Here is a 24,601-nt window from a genome sequence, read left to right on the forward strand (position 1 = left end):
TCAAGCTACATGCTCTTCATCAGACAAAAGTACAATGTGTGTCAAGTGTCTGCATTGTACTTTTGTCTGATGAACATGTAGCTTAAAATTAGCTTGGTGGTAATTCAGTTTAATTAAATATTGATGGGAGCGTAGTCTAGTGTGCAGACTCCATTTTTTTTGTCTCTTAAACAGAAAGCATAACCATCGTAACACTTTCAGCACCTGAAGATAACACCACTACTCTCAAACATAACCTGCACTACGTTAAACTCAGTCATAACTCAGTCATTTTATAAATCAAAACATGAATGACAGATACAGTATATTGAGCAATGAATGCTGGAATCTTTCTCCCCATTAAAACTAAGCTTACCTATGTGCACAATTCCATAACAATTAGTTTGGATCAATTTCTGGTTTTCCCTGTCTGGTCCAGTGTACTGGCTTAAACAGGTCTGATTTATGCAAACCAGGCGAAACAGCATTTGTGTCATGACGTCACATTCTGGCAATTTTAAAAGTGGCCTACCACAGCACTAAACCCAAGTTAAATTAGCTTAAGTAATAACAATATAGTATCATGTTTGTAATCTTACTAATGAAGAAAATGGGGTCATACAGGTTGTGTTTTAATTAACTACCAAGCGGAGGCAGCTGGTGTCAAAAATGAGAGAGATCAAATTTCAGTAGTGGGGGTAGAGTTTAGGACATGGAGTTATTGTCCTCAAAAGTACAAAAATTGCACTACAACGACAAAATTTTGGATTTAAAGCTGACAAAAGTGCTTTCCTTACTGGATGCAAACGCTGTAGTGAGCTGAACTTTCATAAGACACCTTGTTTCTAATTATTACTGTTGCTCGCTTTGAAAGCCCTGCAGTTGAAGAGGACCAGCTGATGTATGGAGTTGAAATGAGTGGATTTATTTATACAAAACTTCCTTTTCTTACTACAAAAACCGAAATACATGGCCAGCTGACTGGAGGGAGATCGCCAAGAAGCTGAAAATTTCTGATGAGGCAAATGGCCGCTGTTGGAAAACAAGGCTAATGTTACTTTCTGATTGCTATTTTATATAGAATTTCCAATAAATATCAAAATATAAAATCTGTGTTTTCGGCTTTTTAGAAGTAAAGTTTTAAAAGTAATTACATTGTCGAAATATAGTAAGTGGGCTACTCAGCCATCTTTTAATCGTTTAAGTTTCCAGTCTGATCTCAAGCGCACAGCTGATAGCTCCGTGGTTTGTTTACATTAAGTGACAGGGGTGCATATTTAATGGAATCAGTTTGGACACACAGCTCTTGTGTTTACTATAATACGTGATAGTTAGACACTCACTTTCTGTTGGGGAAACAGTGTAATTATATTCCACTTAGAATTGACTGCTGAATCATGTAGAACCCCAGGTAAAATTTGGTAAATAAGTTTGTTCCGCTGTTTGGCTTAATATCAAAGCAGTTTGAAAATTTTCACACCAGCCAAACACTAATAACCATACATTTTTTTTCATGTATACTGAGTATCTAACAAATTGAGCTTTTCATATTCTGGGGCATCATTATGCCTGACCCAGTGGAGAGTTGATAGGAAACAAAGGGTAAAAAAATTATGGTGAATGACAGGCAACAATATCTCGGCAAGACATTGCGGTTCATGGGCAGTGTCTTCAATCATTTCACAATTATTCTTACATTTACTTCACTGGCTAATGTGTTTTACTACAGAGATCCTGATGAGGGTAATATGATTAAGTTTTAGGTCTTACCTGGTTTTGCCTGCTGAGGCATCAGCTCTCTTCCTGGTTTTGACTGTGGCCTCTGTCTTCACCAGAGAGCAGTCTCCTTCCTGTGTTCCTTCTACTGGTCCAGATGTAATGCCCTTTAGACACACAGACAAAACTTTAGGATCTTGGCTGACAAGTGTAAAGAATAAAAAGAAAAAGCCACCTGTCATCTCCGTACTAATTCAAAACAAGCTGGTTAGTGTAACTAAACTTAGAATAAATACCCTCTAATATCTTTTCTTCACTTAATCTGCTACTAATCATGTGCAGACATGATAAAAAAAAAACTAAATGTGAAAAACATATTTAGCTCAACATCAGACTGTCAGGTAGTTTTCCAAATCAAAGTCTTGCAAACTGGAGTCTCAGATTAGCATTTAACACCACTGCAGGATTTAGCACTCCACTTTAACACTTTATCTAAGAAATAATGCAACAACAACAAAAGCCCTACCATCACAGCCACTTAACCTACTTACGTGGAGCCATCTATCTGACATCCCACTTGCTGTGTATGTATGCTCTTAAGTTAACTGGGTCTGTCACAACACTTCACATTAAAGCGGCACACACACGAAGCCTGCAGGCTCATCTCAGCAGGGTGGCTCTCCTTACCATCCCACAACCCACTTTTCTCATTTGTTAATTCTGTCACTAACACTACAAAGCCAGAGTCAGGGTACTACAGCAGCACACATAGTGTTTTTACTCTTTAAACTGATTACGGTAATGACACATCTAACACTTTAAAGTGAGCATTTTCCATTGTGAGCAATTGTCATGTACACATGGTTTGGTCTGAGAGTGAAACAAGTTAATTTGTGAATGAAGCACTGTTTGTTGTACGCAAGGTCTGATAAACACGGTAGATAAAACTCTAATGTAGATTCAGACATTTGTTTCTGATTTAATAATGGGAGAGAACTGTTCAACACTGCAAAAGCACAAGGGATGTACTTCATTACGTTTAGATATAGCACCATTAAGCAGAGCAAATTAGAAAACAGTGATGACACTATAACAAAACGTGCAATTGAAGTGTCTCCTTGGCTAATCAGTTATGGTATATGAGTAAAAGGCATTGACAATGAAAAATAAATAAATAAAAAAAGATAAAGCCTTGAGTGTATTTCTTTTTGAATTGGTTTTCATAATAACTGTATCCTAAGGAAAAGTAAACCTGTAACATTAAGTGAACATTATCTTTTCAAGTATAACTCATTTACAAAAGCACATTTGCACTATATAGTGTAGTGTTTAAACTGAACACAAAATTAATAAATAAATCCTCACAGTGCCACAGAGTTGGAAGCGGATTCTGGTTTTGTGCTGGGGCTCAGACACTGGGTGGCACTCCAAGTCCCAAAACTGGGCATAGTCTCCTCTGTCCCTGGGCAGGAAAGTAATAGGCACCTGAGAGAGCAAGAAAAACATTAGAGGAAACAGTGTGAATTGATTTAACCCTACCCACTCATGTTCTTGGAGGCTACCTCTGAGAAAATCAAAATCGTCAATTGCCTCATGACTCAAAATAGTTTAACTGCTGCAAAGTTTTCAAGTGGATATACAGAAAGTACAGCTTAGCACATAAAATCAATCAACCAACAAAATGTTTGAAAAGAATTAAGTTGATAAGTTAACTTAATAACCAAAAACAGTGACTTAAATGGTCATGGATAGACTAGTTTAGAAAAAGACTGAAAGATTAAGTTTCACAGCAGTATTTTTTCCACAACAAAGCCTGTGTACAGGGTCAACGCTGTTTTGCCTGAATTTCTTGAGGCATTAGTTCAACAAGGTGCTGTATAGTTTCCATAGGTAGTGTCCACAGACAACACTGGATTTGCTGTAGTTCTGTTCCTCTGGGAGAAAACACCAGAGGCTCAGTTCTACAGACTTTCTCACAGTTAACATGTAAAGTTGCCTGTTACAGTAATGACTGCATTCTATTCAGATGTATCACTTCCAAGATCCTGTATTGTTCACAGAAACTATAAAAGAGGGAAAGGTCATTAAATCCTTGCGTGATGCGTGGACAGACATTTGTGCAAATCAATTTTTCTCCTAACAGCAGGTATTTCTGTACATGTATTTATCAATAACTAACTGGCATTCAGCTTGTTTATATTTAATATTCAGGAGGGGCTAACATTAGCCAGCTCATCAATGAACTAAGAAACTGAAATGCATTTGCACTTTGTTTAGCCAACATTGCTGGCTGCATCTCCTTCGGGACGTCCTACATTAATTAGGAGATAACACTCTTAATGTTAGGAAGAAATAATCCTTGTGTAAGTGTAGAAGACAAAACAAGTGGGACTTTCCATTCCCAGTCCATTAACTTCAAAGGAAGAGTCACCAAAGTCTGGTAGCAATGCAAATTCTGAATGCTGTCACTGATATCATGACTCTTCCGTTTTTAAAAAGTTTCCCTGGTATAATTTCAACCGACACCGTAGCATGCTGACTGCAACACCTGAATGAAAAAGAAGCATTAATGTTATTGCTGTACCTGTGCTTTTCCTTCCATGGCAGATAAAAAGGTTGTTAAAAGGGACTATGTTTGATGGTGTCCCAAGCAAATCAAGGCTTTACAGTACATTGAGATAATATTGTTTTTTATCACAAAATTGTGATTGAAAAAGTAATGGGATTCAGCTAGATGCAACAAAAATATTAAAAAGAGAAGATAGCAAAGGGGAATAATTAAACTGAACATGCAGTTTTATCATTCCCAAGGCCTTAATTAAAAGATAAGGAATACTTAAAGTCTTTTACTTGTAAAGTGATCCAGGCTATAAAATTAAGCATGTTTGTTTGTTTTATTCAGCTATAAAACACAAACTGTAAAAATGTATCAATATGAGCAATATAGAAGCTTTTAACAAAAAAAAAGCTTATTTTTTGCTACAGAGGTTGGACCAACAGCTGTCAAAAAAACATTATAACTATAAAAACTAGATATACCACCCTGCGGTTGTACGCCTCCATGCACTCATCAAATTTCATTTACAGTTTACATCCAAGTCTGTGAAAACATGGATGCTTTTCATCTTCCCCCTGGCAGCACAATAGATCTGTACAATCACAATTTAAAGGTGGGTACCCACGGTTCTAGAATTATGGCCCAAAAAATATTTTTGAGGTCACTGTGACCTTGACCTTTGACCAACAGATTGTAACCAGTTCATTCTTGAGTCCAAGTGGACATTTGTTCCAAATTTGAGGAAACTACCTTGAGGCCATCTTCAGATATTGCATTCATAAAAATAAGACAGATAAAGGTAAAGTGACCTTGACCTTTGTACAACAAATTCCAAAGAAATCATTTTTGAGTCCTAGTAAGTGTTTGTCTCGAATCAGTAGAATTTCACCACATTCTTCAGATATCACGTTCACAAGAATGTGCCAGAAGTACAGATGTGACAACCCGAAAACATTTCGCCTCTGGCCTCAGCTATCACCAGCACGGAGGCATGAAAAAAGTGACCATCTATCTGCAAAAAGCACTATTTTTAACCATACATGCCCTGAAAATTGTGTAAAAACACAGAATTCTTTTTTTTGAACCATTAGTCCAAGCATAACCTCATCAATGGACCATGAGTTAGTGTTGGTCCTTCTCAGCCAAGGATGGCCAGTATTACAAGATTCTTTTCCCAGTAACCCAATATATATGCAGTAAATCTTTTAAAGTTTGTTTTGGATTTCGCCATAATTCTGATAGGACAGCTTAAGTGTGAAATTGGGAGAGAGAGGGGATGACACGCAGCAAAGGATTGGGGCCAGAATCGAAACTGCGGCCACTGCGGCGAGGACTTAGCCTTTGTACATGGGGCGCCAGCTTTACCAACAGAGCTGCTGGCGACCCCCATATGTACTAAGTCTTGTCAAATCCCATTACTACAACTTGCTCTAAATATTACTTTTACTTCTACTGTAGTGGGATGTTAGAGCCTACCTGCATCTTCTCCTGGGCTCCCAGAGTGCCCGAGACCCCGGCGCATCTAAACGCAGTGTAAGTGGCCCGGTAAACATCTCCAGTGTTGTCAACCCCCTGAGGAGAGAGAAGGGACCAAAGCTTGACCTGAGTCACTGCTGTCACTCAACGGCCAGTAACAACACAAAACAAGATTAAATCAAAAACACTCTGAATGTGACCCTACAGAATAAAATCATTGCTAGTCATGAGACAGAAGAATTTAATTTACAGAGTGAGAAACTAAGAGAAAAACTTTAGAGGAACTTTAAAACAAAAGCATTTGATTCCCAAGAGGAATATAAAAAGAACAACAGTCAACAGAATGAAAGAGTTGACAGAAGAAAGAGATAATAATAAAAAAAAATATATATATATAAGAAAAAAAGCACCTTGACATATGGAGGAGCAAATGATGACAGGTACCACCTCACTTCCACTTCCCCATTCTGCACCTCCAGCTGGGCCTCTGAAGTAGAGGAGCAACAGAGTTTTAGTCTCCCACAGGAATATATATGTATATATGTACATATATAGACAGACACACACACACACACACACACACACACACACACACACACAATGTGCTGCCTAGAGAGTTTAAGACTAACTACATCAGTCTTACGATGAAAAGATTTTTTCTGAAACATTATCAGGTTTTTTGAATAATCTTTTAAAAGGGTACCTTTGCGAGTTTCCATCTGGAAACCAATTTTCTCATTTTTTTGTGTATAAGTGACTTTCTGGCAATTTCTGAAATTGGTCCAGAATTGAGTGAGAGTGCCTCATCCAGCAGCCACAAAGCAGGCTGCAGTGTAAAGTTAATGGGCAATTGTGTACCGAAAATTTTCGACCACCAAAAGTGTTTTTGCCACTGATCGGCTCAGATTTTAGAGAAAGATCCTTTTTGTTTAACCAGAAACAGCCCTGAAACACCATCCCCAATTCCATCAGACTACACTAAAACAAGCATGTTTTAGCATGTGAAAAGCTAGAAAATTTTAGCATCTAACTAGATGAATTACGGGGTTATTTCAACCTAACCAAAGTTGGTACAGTAAGAAAATGAACCAAGAAGGTTTTAGTGAGTTTTATTTTGTTTCTGTAGTGTTTCACAAGGATAAAAATACAGTTATTTAAATAACAGAATTGGCACTAGCAATCTGGGGGCTGTTTCTGGTTATCTAAAAGGATGTTAGTGTGAATAAAAAAGGTACTTCTCCGTAGGGATCCTTGCTATATTTCATCAGGCACGTGAAATAATAATCTGAGCCTGTCAATGGCAAAAGCAAACCCTTTTGTGGATGTTAATCGCTGCCTTTTTTTTTGATAGTGTGCTATGCATTGTACTTCTGGGGGCATTTTGGTTCCAACATTTTGTTGCAGAGTGAGTGTTCTTGACTCTTACACAACTCTTTAGTACAATCAGCTGCGGACATGTAGGCAACAGCACAGAGGGAGAGACAGAGACCTAAATATAAGGAGAAGAAGTGGTGAATTTACCACTCACAGCAAGTTAATATGATAAAGTCTCTGGCTTTTTCTTTCTTTTTCTTTTTGTGCCGGCAAAAAAAGTTGCACAATTGCGATTTGTTGTATGCGTTGTTCGCTTGTTTACTTTATCACACGAGTGCCGCTGTCAAGCCAGAAGCGCCAAATTTTGGTATTGAACTGCAGAACCTGATTTGACATTATTTTGAGTCCGGTACAGCCCTACTTACAACGCAGCCTGTTTCGCTGCTGCTGTTGTTGTTCTCATTATTCACTCAGACACAAAAACATGGAACAATCGGGTCATGGTTGAAAAGTAATGAACAAACACTATAAGGCTGCTCAGACCACAAAGTACTGCTGTATTGTACATCCCGAATTTAGCTGAACAGAGGGACTTCTGTCCTCTGGTGTGTTACCTCCCTACCTGATGTTTCCCCTGATGGAGTGATAGGGAACATGATGGTCTTGTTGCTGATCTCCAACAGAGCTTGAGGTGCTTGCTGGGTCTGCAGGGATAGCGAAGGCCTGGCAGTGAGCCTGGCCACAGGCAGCACTGGGGTGGCAGCCTGAGGAGGCAGGGCTGACAGAGTCGAGTCTGCTGGGGCTGCGGACACATCCAGAGCCAAGTCCCCTCGAATCTGGACCTTAATAAACTGAACCAGTGGTCAAAATGCACACATTAAGCTCTTGTTAATTTCTTACAGCACAAAATTTCATAATTGACTTGTTCTAAATGTTCCATACCTTCTGTTGACTGTCACACTGGACATAAATCTGTCCACTCCATGGCAGCAGGGTAGATTTAGTCGCTAGTGAAGGGTTGGGGCTGATCAAAATCTGTAGGTGGCACCTTGTTTGACATTAATAAAGAAATAAGACACACATTAGGTCTTAACCATCTTGTAACTGTTAATTTAGTGAAGATATGAAAGGCCTGCATTGGCACTATTACATGCATATACCTAAAATTAAATTGTCAAGTAAATGCAAATGAAACAAGACATAAACAAGAAGACATCCAGAAACCTTATGTTGGTTTTTATAACCAAAAAGCTTTGACTTTACTATAATCAATGCATTTAATGAACAAACAAGTGCATTCTTACTGAGGTTCGATAACGCCATGCTGAGGGGTGATGGTGAGGCAGTGAGCAGGCCACGACAAGTCAAAGCTCAGCTCTCTGGATGTGTTGTTCCGGATCTGAACCTGACTGGTGGTGGCGGCACCATCTTCAAAAACAAAAACAACAAAAGATGTGTGCCTTTGCAGAGTCATTCAACTATGCTTTGAAGGTAATCGCTTCACCGACCATACTCAAAATCTGTAGTGAAATTCAAAGCTAAGGTGATAAAAATTCACATAATAATCTGCTTTTAAAATCTAGATTCTGCTCACTGATGGTGGGGGCTGCAAGGACAAGTTGTTCTGGATGGATGCTCCAGGACTCAGACTGTCTGTGTAATGGCTCTGATGCCTGAGAGGACAAAAAAAAAGAAACATTCTGCATTGAATATGAATAATTTTTTTTTAAATTTCAAATACAGTGAAACAAATGTTTTCATCTCATCCAGTAGAAACAGCACAAAAATAATCAACCCTCGCGTCATCATCACTCAACACGAGAAACCAATAAAGTCCATTACAGAGGGCTTATGGTACCTTTAAAGAGGGCTCCGTTACTCTCAGTGCTGGACCTTGGGGACCTTTCACCGGCAGTACGTCCAGAGACACATTACCGTTTGCCAGACCACTGGGAATTACACAACATTAAACTGTACATTCTGTCCTACATGGTGTATTTCAACTAAACATGTTCACTATGAACAATGTGGATCAATAGTATAGGCAGACAGTATTGCTTTTCCCAAATCAGTGTGTGCTTATATTAAGCAGATTTTACACTAATGCATTTCCATGCACAATTTTCAAACTGATTAGATTCATGTGAAATGCATTACAATGCTAATAAATGTTAAGCTGACTGTTAAGCAATCTTTTTTTTTAAATTTCTTTTTGTGTTTACTGTATCCGTTGTTGTTGTTGTATATTACAGTATGTTAGAAATAACTCTGACAGTACCTCTCTGTCTCTGAAGTGTGTCTTGCAGAGGGCAGCAGCAGCTCCATGTGGTCACTCTGCTCATAGTCTGTGCTCTTTGTACTTCCCAGCAATGACACCACCACCTTACTCATGTTTCCATAGAAGATGTGAGCTTCATTTGGCCGTTGGGGCAGATCGTAAGCTACAGAAAAGGTAAATCATTAGAGAAGGCCACCAATATTTTAGACATGTATTCCAATAACCTTTTTAAATTCAATCTGCTGTTTTTATTATTTTATTTGTACCTTTATAATTGTTTTTTGTTTTTGTTTTTTTAAACACCTCAGTGAACAGAACATCACACAAAGAAGCTTTGATGAACTGACTACAGGGTACAAAAATCACTATCAGTCAGCTATAGAGTAGCAAAGTGAAATGTGAAAACACTAACGATTATTACTTTCAACAGTATCTACTAAAAGGTCTATTTGAGCAGATTTTCTGTCTCTGCTTTTGTTTTTTTTTCACTTGTAATATAATGTCATCTTACGTTCTGTAACAATTTCTTCTCCCAGGAACTTCTCATTGAAGTTGATGTTTTTCAGCAGACTGTTTTCAGACAGAGATTTGCGCACAGCCTCTGGTTTGCTCTGAAGCAATCTGAAAAGACAAAACACAAACAGCTTTCTCAAAAAAGCACAGCCATATGGAATTGGATCTATATACTTGCACCTCTTTTAAAGATTCAAAAACAATGTATGTGTATCTAAATCTATAGTCCCGCATACAAATCATCTGTAGGGAGGAGCATCACACAAATATTGCTTTGTGTATAATGCTGACTAAACACAATTATCTTTTTGATCTTATTGTGGAAGTAAGAAAATAAAGAAATTGCTGGTATTATAAATGTCAACAGTTTTCCTGCATTATTCTTATGGTATGCATCAGTAAAATCACTTTACAAGTGCATATAGCTTTGTAATGAAACAAAAACTTTACAAAGCAGTGAGGTTAATTTACATGTGCCATGACTGCACAGAACATGCTGAGGCAAAGAGAAACTGGTACAATACAAGGGAAACGTTCTTACATCACAGCTTGGTATTAAACTTTTCCTTAAGAAAGTTCAGATTTAATATCAGCAATGCACGAGGGTTGCACAGCTCCTGAAATATTAATTAGAATCACGGTTTGGGCTCTGTTGGTTCAATAAATGAACATGATTGACTGTGATATTGACCTTGAAAATGCGTGCTTCACTCATGGAAAAATTTGCTGCACTTTAAATCAAGCACTTCCTTAACGAAAAGCCATGGCAGCAGCTATGCGGCTGCGTGCGCAGCCTGCAGCAACCTGTAAAAGACTTTCCTGAATGTTGTGGCTGCAGTCCAGAGTAGAAGAGCAGACAGGAAAAACAAAAATCAAATGTCTGGAGCAGAAGGTGAAGAGCTCCCTCGAAACAGACCATCATCCACTGTTTGGAAGAATTCTGGATTTAGGGCAAGTGATATTAAGCAAGAACAAATCGACAATAAAGAGCAACATAAGTAACTTATTCAACCACCTGAAGAAACACTACAAACTGCAAGCCAAGAACAACATCGCCCCGTTCTTGTCCGACATAAACTCAGACATCATTACAATGACGCTGTTCTCCTGCTTCTAGGAGTCTCACTGAAATCAGTGGTTTTAGGTCTTATTTTGAAGCAAAGATTTGATAGTTAGCAAAAATAAAACAAAATGTGAAAGCAAAGCCAGTGCTCTGTTGATTTAATTTTGGGTAAAAAGTTTTAGTACAACTTTATTTATATTTTGTGTCTAAGGCATGCACTGTGATTAAGGCCAAGTCTTATTTTAATGCAAACATTTGTACATTAGCAGAAATGTAGCAAAACGTGGAAGTGTGAGCAGTGGTCTGTTTGTGTAAAAGTCAATATGCAATAAAAAATATTTTTTTCCCTCAAAACCAGTGAATAACTGTGATAAATAACTGGGATCTCAATATTGATAACAGTAATCATGATTACCATTTTGGCCATAGTCCCAGAGCCCTGCTACCCCCTTTTAACTCTCATACATACCAACATCACTACTTAAATAGCATACTAAATTTTGGAAAGTCTCACCTCCTATACTGCTGCCTAGAGACTTCATCTCCACAAAATAGACAGACAGTGGCCAGCAGTGCATTGTCTGACTGACACAAGGCCTGTTCTCTTTGGGTGGACTTCATCAGCACAGTGATAACCTGAAAACACACACAAATATTAGTAACAATATCCATGGTCCAGCATATGCACGATAGGTAGCAAGAGGAATAAGATATCTGATAAAGAAAAATACCAAGTAAAGCTATAAGAATAAACTAATGGCAGCCTTTATTTACCTTCAATTGTTGTATAATTTGTTGTATTTTTATAACCATTAATTCTAGTGTATTGTGAAAGAAACCTTTTTGTGTGTTTTTTTCTGAACTAGAGTGTAGCTCATATCAGTTGTGTCATCTCTCCTACCTCTTGTGTCCTCTCCTTGAGTACAAACTGTGACGGGGCGAGGCTGATGACAGAGGGCTCCAAAACTGATCGTGTCTGCACATCAGCAAAGGCCACGGCTTTGATGAAAGCTGCTCTGGAGCCAGTGTTCCTCACGCACAGACACACTTTGCTAACACGACCGACAGCTATGTCAGTCAGTGCTGCCACATAGCCGTCCGCCTGCTTTCTCTGGTCCTCCAGGATGATGTTGCTCGTCCCGCCGTAGCCCGACAGAGGAATCTGAAATAGGAACTAAACTTAAATGAAGCCCAAGTTTTTCTAAAGAAAATAAGAAACATTGCAAAGATACTTTAAATAAAATGAAGCAGGAAAGGAAGAGAGCATGTAAAGGGGATAAGTGAGAGAAATGCAAAGTGACAGATGAGTACAGAGAAAGAAACCAGAGTGCACGACAGAGCCAAAACAGTTGCATCCTCACAGTGAATTTGATCCCTGGCTGCGAAGGCCGCACTCCGGACTGTTTGATCTCCAGCTTGGCCAACATGCAAGCCACCCTGGTGGGAGCAAAGAGCAGGTGGACGGTCACATCCTCTTTGGGACGAATGGACAGCTCCCCATGTCGGGTTAAACGCTCTTCAGGACTGAACATACTCTGGAGCTGAGGGAGAAATAAGTATGTATACTTCACATATCAAAAAATGAAGACATTCATTAAGCAATTAGTCAAATGATCTACAGTGTCAATTATCAATACAATTCTGGTCACCAAAGAAGAGCAATTTCATTTGCCTCTCTTCTTGCCTGTTGCCTAAATTGCTAAATTGGAGGCCAAAAAAATCTACCATCTTTTAAACAATAGATTGAGGATGTGACTTCAATGAAAACTTTGTACATATTATACACAAAACCTTGAATACACCACCTTGTATGGGTTTTAGCCATGCTGTGAAATTTTATATAAATAGCCATTTTTTGTTGAATTTGCACTTCACCATTTTGTCCTGGTTACAGTGACAGTTAGCTAGCAGATAGTTGATCCTCTGCTCTGAGTATCCCGGCTACACGTAAAATAAAAGTATTGTTGTTTCCACTATCCTGATCAGAGCAAAGTTAATGCGAGCCATTATTTAAACCCTGGCTTTGTGTAATGTCGACACCATGTTTTGACAAGGAAAAATAATGCAAGGAATAAAAAAAGACATTATCTCTAGTTCTGCTGTATGGAATACAGACTTAGTTGTCTATCATAACAAATAAATTCATTAATTCATTGATGAGTGCTATGGGAGTGCAACGCTAAATCTGTGGATTATTCCTTTAATGCCATATTACTGCATTTATCTTAGGCCTTTCCTCTATCTGGTTTCAGCCACATGTATTTATGCAGTTCAAATGGTTGTATGATAAAAATCTGATGAAATAAAACCACTTTTGGTTATTAACATTTGCAGTACACTGCTGATTAAAAACACAAGACACTGTGGAAATGAAAAACTCTGCAGGTGATTCCTAGCAGGATGTAAGAAAACACAAAGACATGATGTGAGGATACTCTGAACAAGGAAGAATAGAAATGAGATGAGATCAATTTTCAAACATAGCACTCTACCTGAAAACAGTCCTGGTCTTGACCACGAATAAGCAGCCGTAGCTGCTGTGTGGTGGTGGTGGAGTTGTTTCTTAGAACCAGCTTCTGTTGGCTGAAAAACAATGGCAGCTGTTAGTTGTTTGGTAACGATTAGTGTACGGGAGTTCAGTGTCTAATGTTATATCTTTGATTTAAGAACATTATCTAAATGTCCTAATTTGAGTAGAAGTCAAACCTGGATCCAGCTAAACCTTTAAAGAATGCATCTGTTCTTTGGGGGATTTCTTATTGCTGTCTGTACTTTACCTCCACTCAATGAGTATAAATAAATTGCGCATTATGTTGAAATAGCTTCAGAGAAACAACACTCCCTTTAGACACCCTCTGTCCCTTCTCATGAATAAGATTATACAAGCCTTAATAGAATAAGGTGGACCATTGGGCATTGAGGTTTTTTTATTGATTACTTGCCAATGAATAATTGATACCTATAAAAGTGTATTTTTTTCTGAACAATAATGAAATGATTGAAAAACTGAAAAGTTGCTTACACAGCTCGTCCCAGAGTGACCCCTCCCCAGGCCACGAACTGTTTATTAGAGAGGATCGGTGGAACATCACTGGCCACACCAGGACCAAAGACAGCAGCGGAGGGAATGGCAGGTTTCCCAGAGTCCTCTGGGACAACTTCTCCTTTCAGGGTTACCTCATACTGAGGCCCTGATGGCAGCACCAAGATGGTGAGAAGGCTGCAACACAACAAGCGCAACCAAGTTAATCCTTGTTAGAGAGCCAAGATGTGAACTTGTGACATGTTGTGGGATATTAAAGGATATAACCCAAAACTAAACAGTTCCTTTAAGCATACCAAGTGTATTATATCAAAATGTATTTGTCTGATTAAATCTGGTATGGAAAAAAACAGCAAAGCATATCTGTAAATGCCAAAACATTACATTGTCACACAAACAGATAAGAAGCATGCAACTGGGGATGGAAATAGGTGTACACATTTGCATGTACTGAAGTGACTTTGTTACTTTAATCCCCACAACAGGACTGTTACGGTGCTTTTTTGGTAGAATTTGGACTGATGTGGAGGTGACAGCCTAAGTTAAGGTTACTTCATTTGTAGCCATAGGTAAATTTGGTTTGCTGTGAAAGACAAGGCATCAACCTTTCTTGACACATTTTGCAAACAAAATAGACAAAAGACAAACGTGATAAAAGTAATGAGGCTTGAAAAATCCTGACAAAAATAACAACTGCTTCTACAGTAGTGATAGAGCACATGAAGCATTTTTTTCCCTTAAAGTATGCATAAAGGTTCTCATTTATACAAAAATACTATTCAACTCTGTAAACAAGAATAGTTGTACTTTTGAAAGGTCTTATTTTGGTGTCACTTTCAGTTTTGTTTGGTCTCTGGGTGCAAGGATGTGACATTAAAAGTTAATGGCTTTCCTTTCTCAAAAATATTTTGTCATAAGTCTGTCATACATATGGGCACATTTAAATTTAAAGTGTGGTAACAAATTTAAAAAAGGGCTCTCCCAAATGTGGTTTTCTTACATTTTGAGCTTCTACTGAGGTTTTTGAATGAAGCTTTAAATGTCTCCTGTCTTATTTTTTGATGCCATCGCCCTGGAAAATATATTTAAAAATCCTCTAACAAAATTAAAGAATAAATGTAATTTATGGTGCTGTTAGACCTCCCTGTTAATGTGGTTGCATGCCTGCCTTTGTGTGCGGCAAGCACAAGAGCAAACAGTTCTTTAACTGCTGTGTGAATGTTAGTTTTTAAAGGCTAAATGCCAACAAATAGAAAATATAGAATAATATTTTGTTACAACAAAAACAAATAATACATTTAGGGAATTATTTACTTTGTTTTCTCTATAAATTTTGACTTTTGAACTTTGCTCTGGAGTTATTTGAAATGTTTGAATTACATGAGTAGTAAACAATTCTACGCAGCCACCACTGGAATCTGATTCTACAAAAAGTCGAACAGTCATAATATTTATTAAATATCAAATCTTTATGGGCAACTGTGGAGGAAAACACAGTGTATAGGATGAATAGACATGCAAAAAAAGCTGAGCAGTCTAATGTTGAAACTCAAAAATTTGATTGGTAATTGGTAAAGCCCTGCATACAGATGATCAAAGTTTGAGGTTCCCCATGCCGTGTTAACTAGTTTTCTCTGATCATCTTACTCCTAACATAGAGTGGATGGATACAGCTGTGGTTTGTATACCTTTCTCGGTATTTCCTGCTGCCCTGTGCTTTGAAGGAGACCTCGATGCCTTGCTCCTCTCCTATTCTCAGAAGCAGTTCATCAGGTGTCACAGAGAAACTTTCCTCGGCATCACTGATCTATAGACAGAAATCAAAGACAGACATGAGGGGGAATATGAGTGAAAAGAAAAGGCAAAGGTAGGTATGAGATGGTAGAACAACAGTAAGTTAAATGTTGGAAGACAAAAAGGAGAAAGAGATGGTGAAGAAATTGAAAGTAGAGACACAAAGGAAAAAAAACCCAAGAAAAACAGGAGCAAAATATCATTGAATCCCCACTGTGTGTGCCACAGTCAGAGCCCAAAATGTCACAGAGGCTTAGCCAAGCCCCAGATCTAATAAGAAAAGTAAATGTCAGAATTACCTTGAGTTTTAGCTGCACATCAATGTTTCCTGCATTCTTTAATGGCAGCATCTGTTGACTGGATTTACCCAGCGGAGCAGACAGGCTGACAGTCTGAAAAGTAGCACAAAAAACAGAAGACTGGCAACTCTTCGGAGGCCGAGAAAAGTTGAACAAGGAATGAAGCACCATAAAAAGACATGAAACTTTGTCAAATGCAACTGAATTTATTTATAATTAATCTAACAATTTCATTTCTGAAAGAATTTTGACATGATATAAGGCAAGATCTGATTTTAATCTACAGATAGACTGCTACATACACTTTAAATACAGTCTCTGACATCAGATAACAAAGCAAGAAAGGCTTAAAAGTAGTCTGCAAGTTCATGACTCATCCTTCATCTGCCTGCCTGCAGCTGTTTGCTCACATTATCACCATTTTGGCTCTGACGAATTCAGAATTAGCCTTTTGTATATTTGTATGAGTCATTGTTTTACAATTACAAGATGTTCCCTCTCTACAGCCAAGACCGTCTCACCTTTAAGACTGAACCGACTAATCTGGAAATTGTTGGAGTTAGAGGCTCACTGAACTTAACACAGAAATCCAAAGTAACTGATCAGCATTATTGCCCAAGTCAGTGACTGATAATCAGAATAGTCCCTGTGTGGGCTTCGCTGAGACCAATTACTATTCCATCTACTATCTTTTTACCTCTTTCTTTTTTTTAAGATTGTGCTGGTACATGGATTTCTTATTGCAACAAACTTACTTGTCACAAGACATACATAACAATGTCTTTGCAATGTGGTGGTATGCAGAGCTACAATATCAGTCTGAAAAAAGTAAAATGGTAGTTTGAATACCTGCAAGTCTTTAGGAGCATGTACCCTTGCAGTTCCCGACCTGGCCCTGAGGGGTATACTCCTGATCACATGACTAGGACCCGGTGAGTCCACTTCAATGTCCACCCGAGCATTGTACTCATCAGCTGGACCAAGCTCTCCTGACAAGCACAAAGAGTTAGGGTGAGCACAAATGTAATAATCCCAATCACTAAGATTATTGATGTTTCTGCTGGCAGAGTTTGGCCAAATATTTGCCAACACAGAAAAAGAAAAGAAAAAAAACCAACTAATAAATAACTAAATAAAATAAAATGAGGAAAACAGTAGTTATTGGCTGTAACTTTAGTTCCATGAGTATTAAAACTGCAAGTAGAGGAAAAGGGACTGAGACAGCACTTCAAGGCAGGCAGGAGATGTGATCAGAAAGTGTAACTTGTGTGTTCAATCCAGGTCATTTACCTGAAGAGACTGTGTACTTCTCTGGGGCCTTGAAATTAACCCAGACCATGAAACCTTGTGGATTCTGAAAAAAAAAAAAGTGAAAAACGTATCATTTTTATCATGCACTTCATGGGCTGAAAATGCAAAGCAAAATAATCATAAAAGTGACCAAGATGATCAATAAGGTTGTAATGAATTTGGGAAATCTAACCTCTCCGTAGCTAGCATGCATCACATGATTCATCACTGAGGGAGAGGACACTGGTGCCATGTGTCCAGCCTGCTGTGTGGCCTCAGATGTAATGGTAGGATGCTTGGAAAAGGTGAAGCATCGCCATGCTGTAGCATTCTAGAGGGAGAAGATGAAAAATGTAAACTATAGAGATAAAGGCTGTTATACCCACTGCTGTGTTAATGCTGTTTTGCATGGTAAAACAAGGCAAGGATAAGTTTTCAGATAGCTATTTCATTTTCTCCCAAGACCACCCTCAAAGTTAAGAAACATGTAGACCAGATTTATCCTGGATTTAGGACCAATTGCATCCAGTGTTTGGATAACTCTAAATGTCTCTTTAAACATTGCCACTGTAGGAAGAGATCACTCAATGATATTGTGTTCTTGTTTTTTAACTTATTCTATGTGAGGTCAAGACACAAATAATACTAACTTTTTGTCATTAGTAGGGTTGGGTATTACTTGGATTTTAATGATTCTCAGTTGCAATTTTTTGAGGTGTGGGGTTAAAACAGGTCACATGCTTATTTCACATAAAAAACTATTATTCCTTGACATTTTCAGAAAGTTTCACACAGTTTCATTTGGTTATTGTTATGAAAAAATATGATGCATTCGCTGAACTGGCTAAGTTAACTGAGAAAAATGCTTGACTCACAATTTAATGAGCAGAATCAGATCAAACGATTCCTTTGGAAACACAATTTTGAAACCAGTTTTCTCTAGAACTGGTCCTTGTTGCCCAACCTTAGCCATTGACTTTGATGAAGCTTAGAAATGAACCCTAGCTAAGAAAGTATTCTGTACCAAAGTTCACACGGTGTCTTCAACCCTGCTGCACACACTTTAGAAGCCACATTTTAAATCACAGTCACAGTTGTAACCTGCAGGGACCACACAGCTGCCACTGGAGGGCAGTGTAGCACTGCTGTAGATCAGTACAGTGAGCTTGTAGGTGGTCTAAGAATATGTAGAAATGTCTGTTGACTCACTGCGCTGATGACCAGACGGATGGGCACTGTAGCATGAGTCCTGTTGAGCAGTTTGAGAGGAAGAGATTTGGCACTACCTGCTGGAAGGTCTCCAAAATCAAGACAGCCAGATTTGCTTACTTCAACCTGAGAATCAAAGATGAATGAGATCCTGTCTTACATATAATGCAACATATTTTATTTCATTTATTGGTCACTGAGAAAAGGTGGGACTAAGACAGTATGACAAGGAACTTCACTTCTACATATGCGGTAAAACACAAAGGTTCTCATTCATAAAACATGAGCAGAACGATGTGTGTGTTCTGGCATTCATCAATATGTTAGTAGCTCTGATCTGTACTAAGGTAAGGTACTAACGAAATCTATACCTACACCACTCATAGAGCTTGTGTCCATAACGAATGTACATAAATACTGCTTGTCATTATTAGAAATTACAATTTTAAATTGTATTTTGCTGTTATGTTCACAATATACCCAGATGTATTTAAAACATGCAAGTTAAACATGACAAACGAGTAGAAATATAACACATTTAGCTGACATGGGAGATGATATATATCTATCAAACTATCTTATATTATTTAGAATATATGTTGAAATTTACATATATTGATTTACTGTCACACCACTGTGCTACTAACAGATGAAAATAAAATATTTTTCTCAACTCCACCCAAAATAACTTCAATCCCAGCCTTAGGAAAAGTTTTTCTTTCTCCCTCTCTCTTTCCTTGTTTGCAGTATGTTCGCAGGCGACAGGATGCACCATCCAAAGTCATTTCCATTTCCTTATATGGATATTCATGGGTTGGGATGTATGCAAATATATGACTATTGGGAGCGCACTGGCACTTTACGACTGATTGGCTTTCGTGAACTTACACACGAGCCTACGATCAAATTGAAGTTTTCCGCAGCGCTCATGAATCCAGGGTAGGTTTTCAGTTCATGGTGTTTTATGTGCAAATCTGCTGACAGATTTACTCACATTTCTTCAACAAGACCCTATGCTGATACATGAATCTCATACCAAAAGTATTTTACTTTGCCTTATTTCTTATGCTATTTTTGGTTAAAGAGTAACTTCGGTTATCCTAAACCCTTTTATTTGTGACTAATGGAGGCAACAAATTGTATTGAGAGAGAGTGCTGCAGCCGGTAGCCCAAAAACAGGTCTCAATGTAACCACTTGGAGTATTTGCGCACCATCAGCTTACTTCCACAAATGTGCTTGTTTTGCCTCTGATATCACATTAGAATTCTAAATGTTTGACACCTTTAAGGAAACGAACCTACTACGATGTTGTCTCCATTAATCAGTTCCACTGAAAAGCATGGAAAAATAATGTCCAGCTTAAACAATACCAAAGTTTTAATAGTGTGAATGATCTTTGCACTCGAAGCCCTTACCTCTAGTGCAGGATTCTCTGCTATGGCAACCAGCACCACCCTTTTAGCAAAGATGTTAGCTCTAGCAGCAACCTCTGTCTCTGCAGATGCAGGCCAGGAGCAAACGCTGAAGACACACTGGTAGACACCAGCCTGTGGAGGGATGAACAACACCTTCTGCTCCTCTGTACTCTTGGGGGCAATGATTGTCTTGTTTTTCACTATGAGCCACTGGTACGGCAAGCAATCCACCTGTAGGGAAGAAAAGCGATGATTAAATGAGTACTGGTTTGGGGAGATATTTTATGATCGCTCATGTTTAACATTAGTCGTCATTCTGTTTGCTGACCTTCTCTCCATCAATGGCCAGGCTGGTGACAGTGATTGACACTTGCTGCCATCTCTCAGAGGGGTTGAAGAGGCTGAGGGAGGTCTGTGAAGCGATGCCCACACAGCAGGTGTGAGGAAACCGCAGTTCTTCCGGCACCACCACTTGGCCTGAAGATGACAGTAGAATAGTAATATCTGATACAAGAAATAATGTCCCTCCATGCAGAAAGTGGTAAGTATACTGTAAGAGTACACTGTTTGTTGCAATTTTCTGATGAAAAGGATTTTGTCTCTTTGTAGGGGCCACCTGATCACATATATTATACCTGGTAAAAAAAGTTTGTATTGGTATATGACATATAATATCGGTTCTAATTTTATTTAGGTTTACATAACAGTTTCTGTATATTCTGAATGGTGTATAGTAGTACATATTATAATATTTCTGTTAGAATGCAGGCTAAACTGCGTACCACAGCTATGATGCTGTAAGGCAGTTTAGAGCACATTACAAATGAGGATGGGATGATGTGGTGCTAGAAGATGACAAGAAGTCTGCTTAGGTGCAGATTGAAATGAGTTTTTGACTGTGCTTTATCGTGTAGGAACGTTTCTTTTAACTGTTTTATGTGAGGAATGAGACACCAAGTCAGTAGTGGACCAGAAGAGATGTAATTATGGAAGGACCTTGCCTGCTGTATTTTTCTGTATTCTTCTAAGTTCTACACAATGGAGCTGGAACACAAGTCAAAACTGAGACACCTTGCAGACTAAGTGGCCTTGGAACTATGGTATGTTGACACGACCACTGTACCCTGTACTTAAACTGCTGCCCACATATATGATTACCCAATGTATACCAAAGAATATTAATGAAACAACAGTCATATCAAATACTTTCCATAATTTAAAGAGTGTACTCTGTATATTAAAATGGGTAGAGGAATTTAACTTTTTTAACAACACCCATAACACTGCTACCTCTCAGTTCCTCAAGACCACCTGCCACCAGGGGCTCTGCACCATATTGACCGAAAGGCTTTCCCATCATCCCCATGTCCTGCTGGCCCTGATGGGGTCTAGGGAGGTGATGGCACCCAGCCGACCCAGAAATTCCCAGAGGACCTGATGTGGGATGGACATGTCTCACTGTGAGATCACTGTTGGGTATGCCTTGAAAAGAAAATGGAAGAGAAGGCGGAAGTATTTTTATAGGTTTCACCCTCATGTTGCATCATTATCAGTATGTTTCTGGGTATTTATTGTTTAGTAATACACAACACAGCACCTTTACTTGTGAAAGGAAAAGACAAAAAATACATACCTGTAGAGGACACACCAAACAGACCGTTTCCTGTTGGTCCTACATTATAAGCAGCAGGATGCAATGGAGCTTCAGGTGCCAAATACTGCTGAGCCAGATGGGGGTTGAAAAGAGAACGTCCAGTGAGGAGGGACTGCATATCTGCTTGGTGCGGAAGGTCAATCAAGCCGGCACATTGGGGCTTAAAGCTGGGGATGGGCACATAGTGAAGCCCCTCTGATGAGTAGGACGGAGGCATGCTGAGGCTATTAGCATACATCGACGATGACACTGAGCTTGCAGCTCCCCACTGCTGGGAGCTCTGAGGAGCTGCAGTGCTGCTGGTTTGCTGAATGTTCACATTACTGCAGTAGCCTGAGTCGACTTTAGTGAGCTGCCGGACATTGGACTCAGATTGGTGCTTGTGGCTCCTGCAGCCTGCTGAAACATCACCAGTCCTGTCTCCGGGGTGATGGTAGTTACACTCACTTTGGCTGCGAGAACAGCTCAGACCAGAGGCACTACGTGGGGGCTCCGGGCTTTTACACTGCTGTGCTGGTAGTGGGTCCAGACTTTTTGAATGCTGTGGTTGCACCTGGTCTAGGCTTTTGGCCAGGCCAAGAATGTTGAGGTCAGACTGTGTATCTGCTTCCACAGGTGGAGTTGGACTGATTCTGACGATGGTGGTGCTCAGTGCCATGCTACAGTTATTCTGTGGATTGCAAAAAAAAAGAACAAACTGAGACAATAAATGCCACAATCAGGATCAACACACAACTACAACCATTTCACCAGTAACACAAAAACAAAATGAACTGTTTTATCTGTTTAGGTCAGAGAAAGCATGTTCTCCTCAATACATCTTCAACATTTGATTCTGCACTATAATAACCAGTGATGCAGAGGTCAGTGTTTTTTGTAAAACCTGCACCAACCCGGCCCATTATGAGAGCCAATCTGTAGATTTTCCTGCTAAAAAGCTGAATAACGGAAAGCTTGAGAGTGGTAGCGCTAATGGAAATCCAACTTTTCAAGAATAGTGCCCCCATGACAGTATCCTCACTTTGCAACATTAATTTTACAAAGCAAAGACCTTTGTCTCATGCAACAATAATAGAACTTTCAGTGGTTTTGCAGCCAAGTTTAGCTATGGTTAACTTTTTCCTACCGTACCTTGTGCCTCTCAGGAGTAGGTACGACAGTGCAGTCATTCATTGAGATGTATGTGAGCCTGCTGAGACTCGGGCTGGAGCAGGTAGACTGAGGCGAGAGGTCAAAACCTGGACGCTTGTCAACAACACCGCTACTAGACGACACAGGCGACACCATTCTGGGAAGACAACACAATAATGAATAATGACTCAAAACACTAATGTCCCATGTCTGTCAATAGTAATGTCTATCAACTAAACAACAGAAACCTAAATTATACCAGACCAGACAACAAAATAAATATTTAAAATCAATGACAGTTCTGGTCATGTAACAATTTTATCAATTTTGGTTGAATTAAAATTGAAGCCAGAAAAAGATTGCCATTTGATTTAAAAACAAAAACCAACACAACTAATATTCAATACTTTTGATATATTGAGTATGTGATACCATACCCATCAGCACTGGGAATGGAGGTCTGACTTGGAGAGGAGTGAGTAAGCGGAGAAGTGGACGGTCTGAAGTTACACTGCGTCTCCTCCACACAAGGTTCAGAAAAACCCTTCAGCAGTTCTGAGAAACAAAGTTATTGTTAACATCCACATTTATGATGTCGTCTTATTATTCTCACAGGGGCAACACTTTCTACTACTTCGTGCAATATGGTGGTTATAATTCTCTACTGTTGTGTAAATAAGGAGAATTACTGTCCAGATAACTGGTGCATATGTACTATTTAAATCAGAAGCCCAATATTTCTGCTTGTTACTCACCAGATGCAGGGTCTAGTGAAGTCTGGGTGTTTTGAGAAGAGAAGCCAACATGCTTCTCCACAGAGCTTCGAGGTAGCGGGGTAGTCATGATTTTCCTGGGTGGTGGTTTCTTCTCTGGAGAGTTACTCTGTCCATCCTGCTGCTGCTGCTGCTGCTGCTGACATGTACTCTTCACCCTCTGTGGCGCAGAAGGCAGACCTGACTGCCCTTTTCTCAGGCCTGGTGAGGTTTTTGGAAAGCCGGGTGAGGCAGTGGAACGTTTATCACTCTGTGATGGTTCTAAGGACGACCTTAAGTTGTCTGATGCTTGTTCTCCTGGCTTGACTCCATTTTCTGTCAGGGTCCTACCCAGGGAACCACAAGTGTTTGTAGTAAAAGAGAGAGACTTATCACATGCTGACATTTTGTCTGCAGGAGGTGCGAGAGAGGAAGACTGCCCTGAGCCCACAGATCTTCTGGTAGAGCTTGAAGATGTACGAGGACGAGGAATAGAGCTTCTTTTTGAGTCACTCTTATGACAAGAAGATAATGCATTTGGAGGAGGCATTGCAGACGAGCTAGTGTTTAAAGTTGTCTCCCTTCCTCCGTCTTTCTCCTCAGGTTTTGTCCTTGTGGGCCTCTGTAGAGTCTCACTATCTGCTTGCTGGGCTAAGCTCGCCTGCTCCTCAGGATATCCTGCCTGAGGGTTCCTCTGCGAGCTGCTGAGGTTGTCAGCCCAGCCGGTAAGGTCAAAGGTAGTTTGTGCCACAGAGGCATCAGTGCTGCCTGACACATCAGTCTTTTTCAGGTATTTCTCCATGTCGAAGGCACTCAGCTCTCCGACACAAGTGCTTCTCTGCAGTGTGTCCAGTATGATGCTCTGATCTTCCTCAGGGAGGATCTATGTAGGGGGCAAAACATTATTTTTTATTTAAAATCTCCCTCAAGATGAACATTTAGAAAGAGAAATTAAGAAGTCCCACTTTCACTGTTGCCGATCCCTGCATCACCTATACAGATAATTCTTTAGGTACTTTACTCGAATCACACACAAAAAATAACATTTTAGTCATAAAGCTCTACAGAAGGAGAGGGATTATATTAAAATGAATTTTAAGTATGTTTTTTGGTTTGT

General features: G+C 39.3%; 1 protein-coding gene across 4 annotated transcripts in view; it reads right to left on the reverse strand.

Annotated features, from left to right (window-relative positions):
• The window catches only part of cep192 (centrosomal protein 192), a 46,435-nt gene that overhangs the window by 5,433 nt on the left and 16,401 nt on the right, over nt 1-24,601 (reverse strand). For 3 of the 4 annotated variants that reach the window (XM_088084995.1, XM_088084996.1, XM_042489347.2), the window contains exons 21-49: nt 23,488-24,367; nt 23,170-23,287; nt 22,733-22,889; nt 21,581-22,271; nt 21,238-21,429; nt 20,276-20,424; nt 19,948-20,178; nt 18,532-18,657; nt 17,516-17,653; nt 17,323-17,386; nt 16,882-17,021; nt 16,033-16,125; nt 15,628-15,746; nt 13,919-14,116; nt 13,389-13,479; nt 12,258-12,437; nt 11,798-12,058; nt 11,411-11,532; nt 9,832-9,941; nt 9,321-9,483; nt 8,901-8,991; nt 8,637-8,715; nt 8,347-8,470; nt 7,985-8,090; nt 7,665-7,893; nt 6,139-6,215; nt 5,729-5,824; nt 3,061-3,180; nt 1,750-1,862 (exon numbers count right to left, since the gene is read on the reverse strand). In XM_088084995.1, coding sequence (XP_087941121.1) covers nt 1,750-1,862; nt 3,061-3,180; nt 5,729-5,824; nt 6,139-6,215; nt 7,665-7,893; nt 7,985-8,090; nt 8,347-8,470; nt 8,637-8,715; nt 8,901-8,991; nt 9,321-9,483; nt 9,832-9,941; nt 11,411-11,532; nt 11,798-12,058; nt 12,258-12,437; nt 13,389-13,479; nt 13,919-14,116; nt 15,628-15,746; nt 16,033-16,125; nt 16,882-17,021; nt 17,323-17,386; nt 17,516-17,653; nt 18,532-18,657; nt 19,948-20,178; nt 20,276-20,424; nt 21,238-21,429; nt 21,581-22,271; nt 22,733-22,889; nt 23,170-23,287; nt 23,488-24,367 — 5,258 coding nt within the window. The other variant, XM_088084997.1, reaches the window with a different exon arrangement.

This window comes from Plectropomus leopardus, chromosome 11 (genome assembly GCF_026936395.1).
Source record: "Plectropomus leopardus strain MGB_pleo_1.0 chromosome 11, ASM2693639v1, whole genome shotgun sequence".
Lineage (NCBI taxonomy): Eukaryota > Metazoa > Chordata > Actinopteri > Perciformes > Serranidae > Plectropomus > Plectropomus leopardus.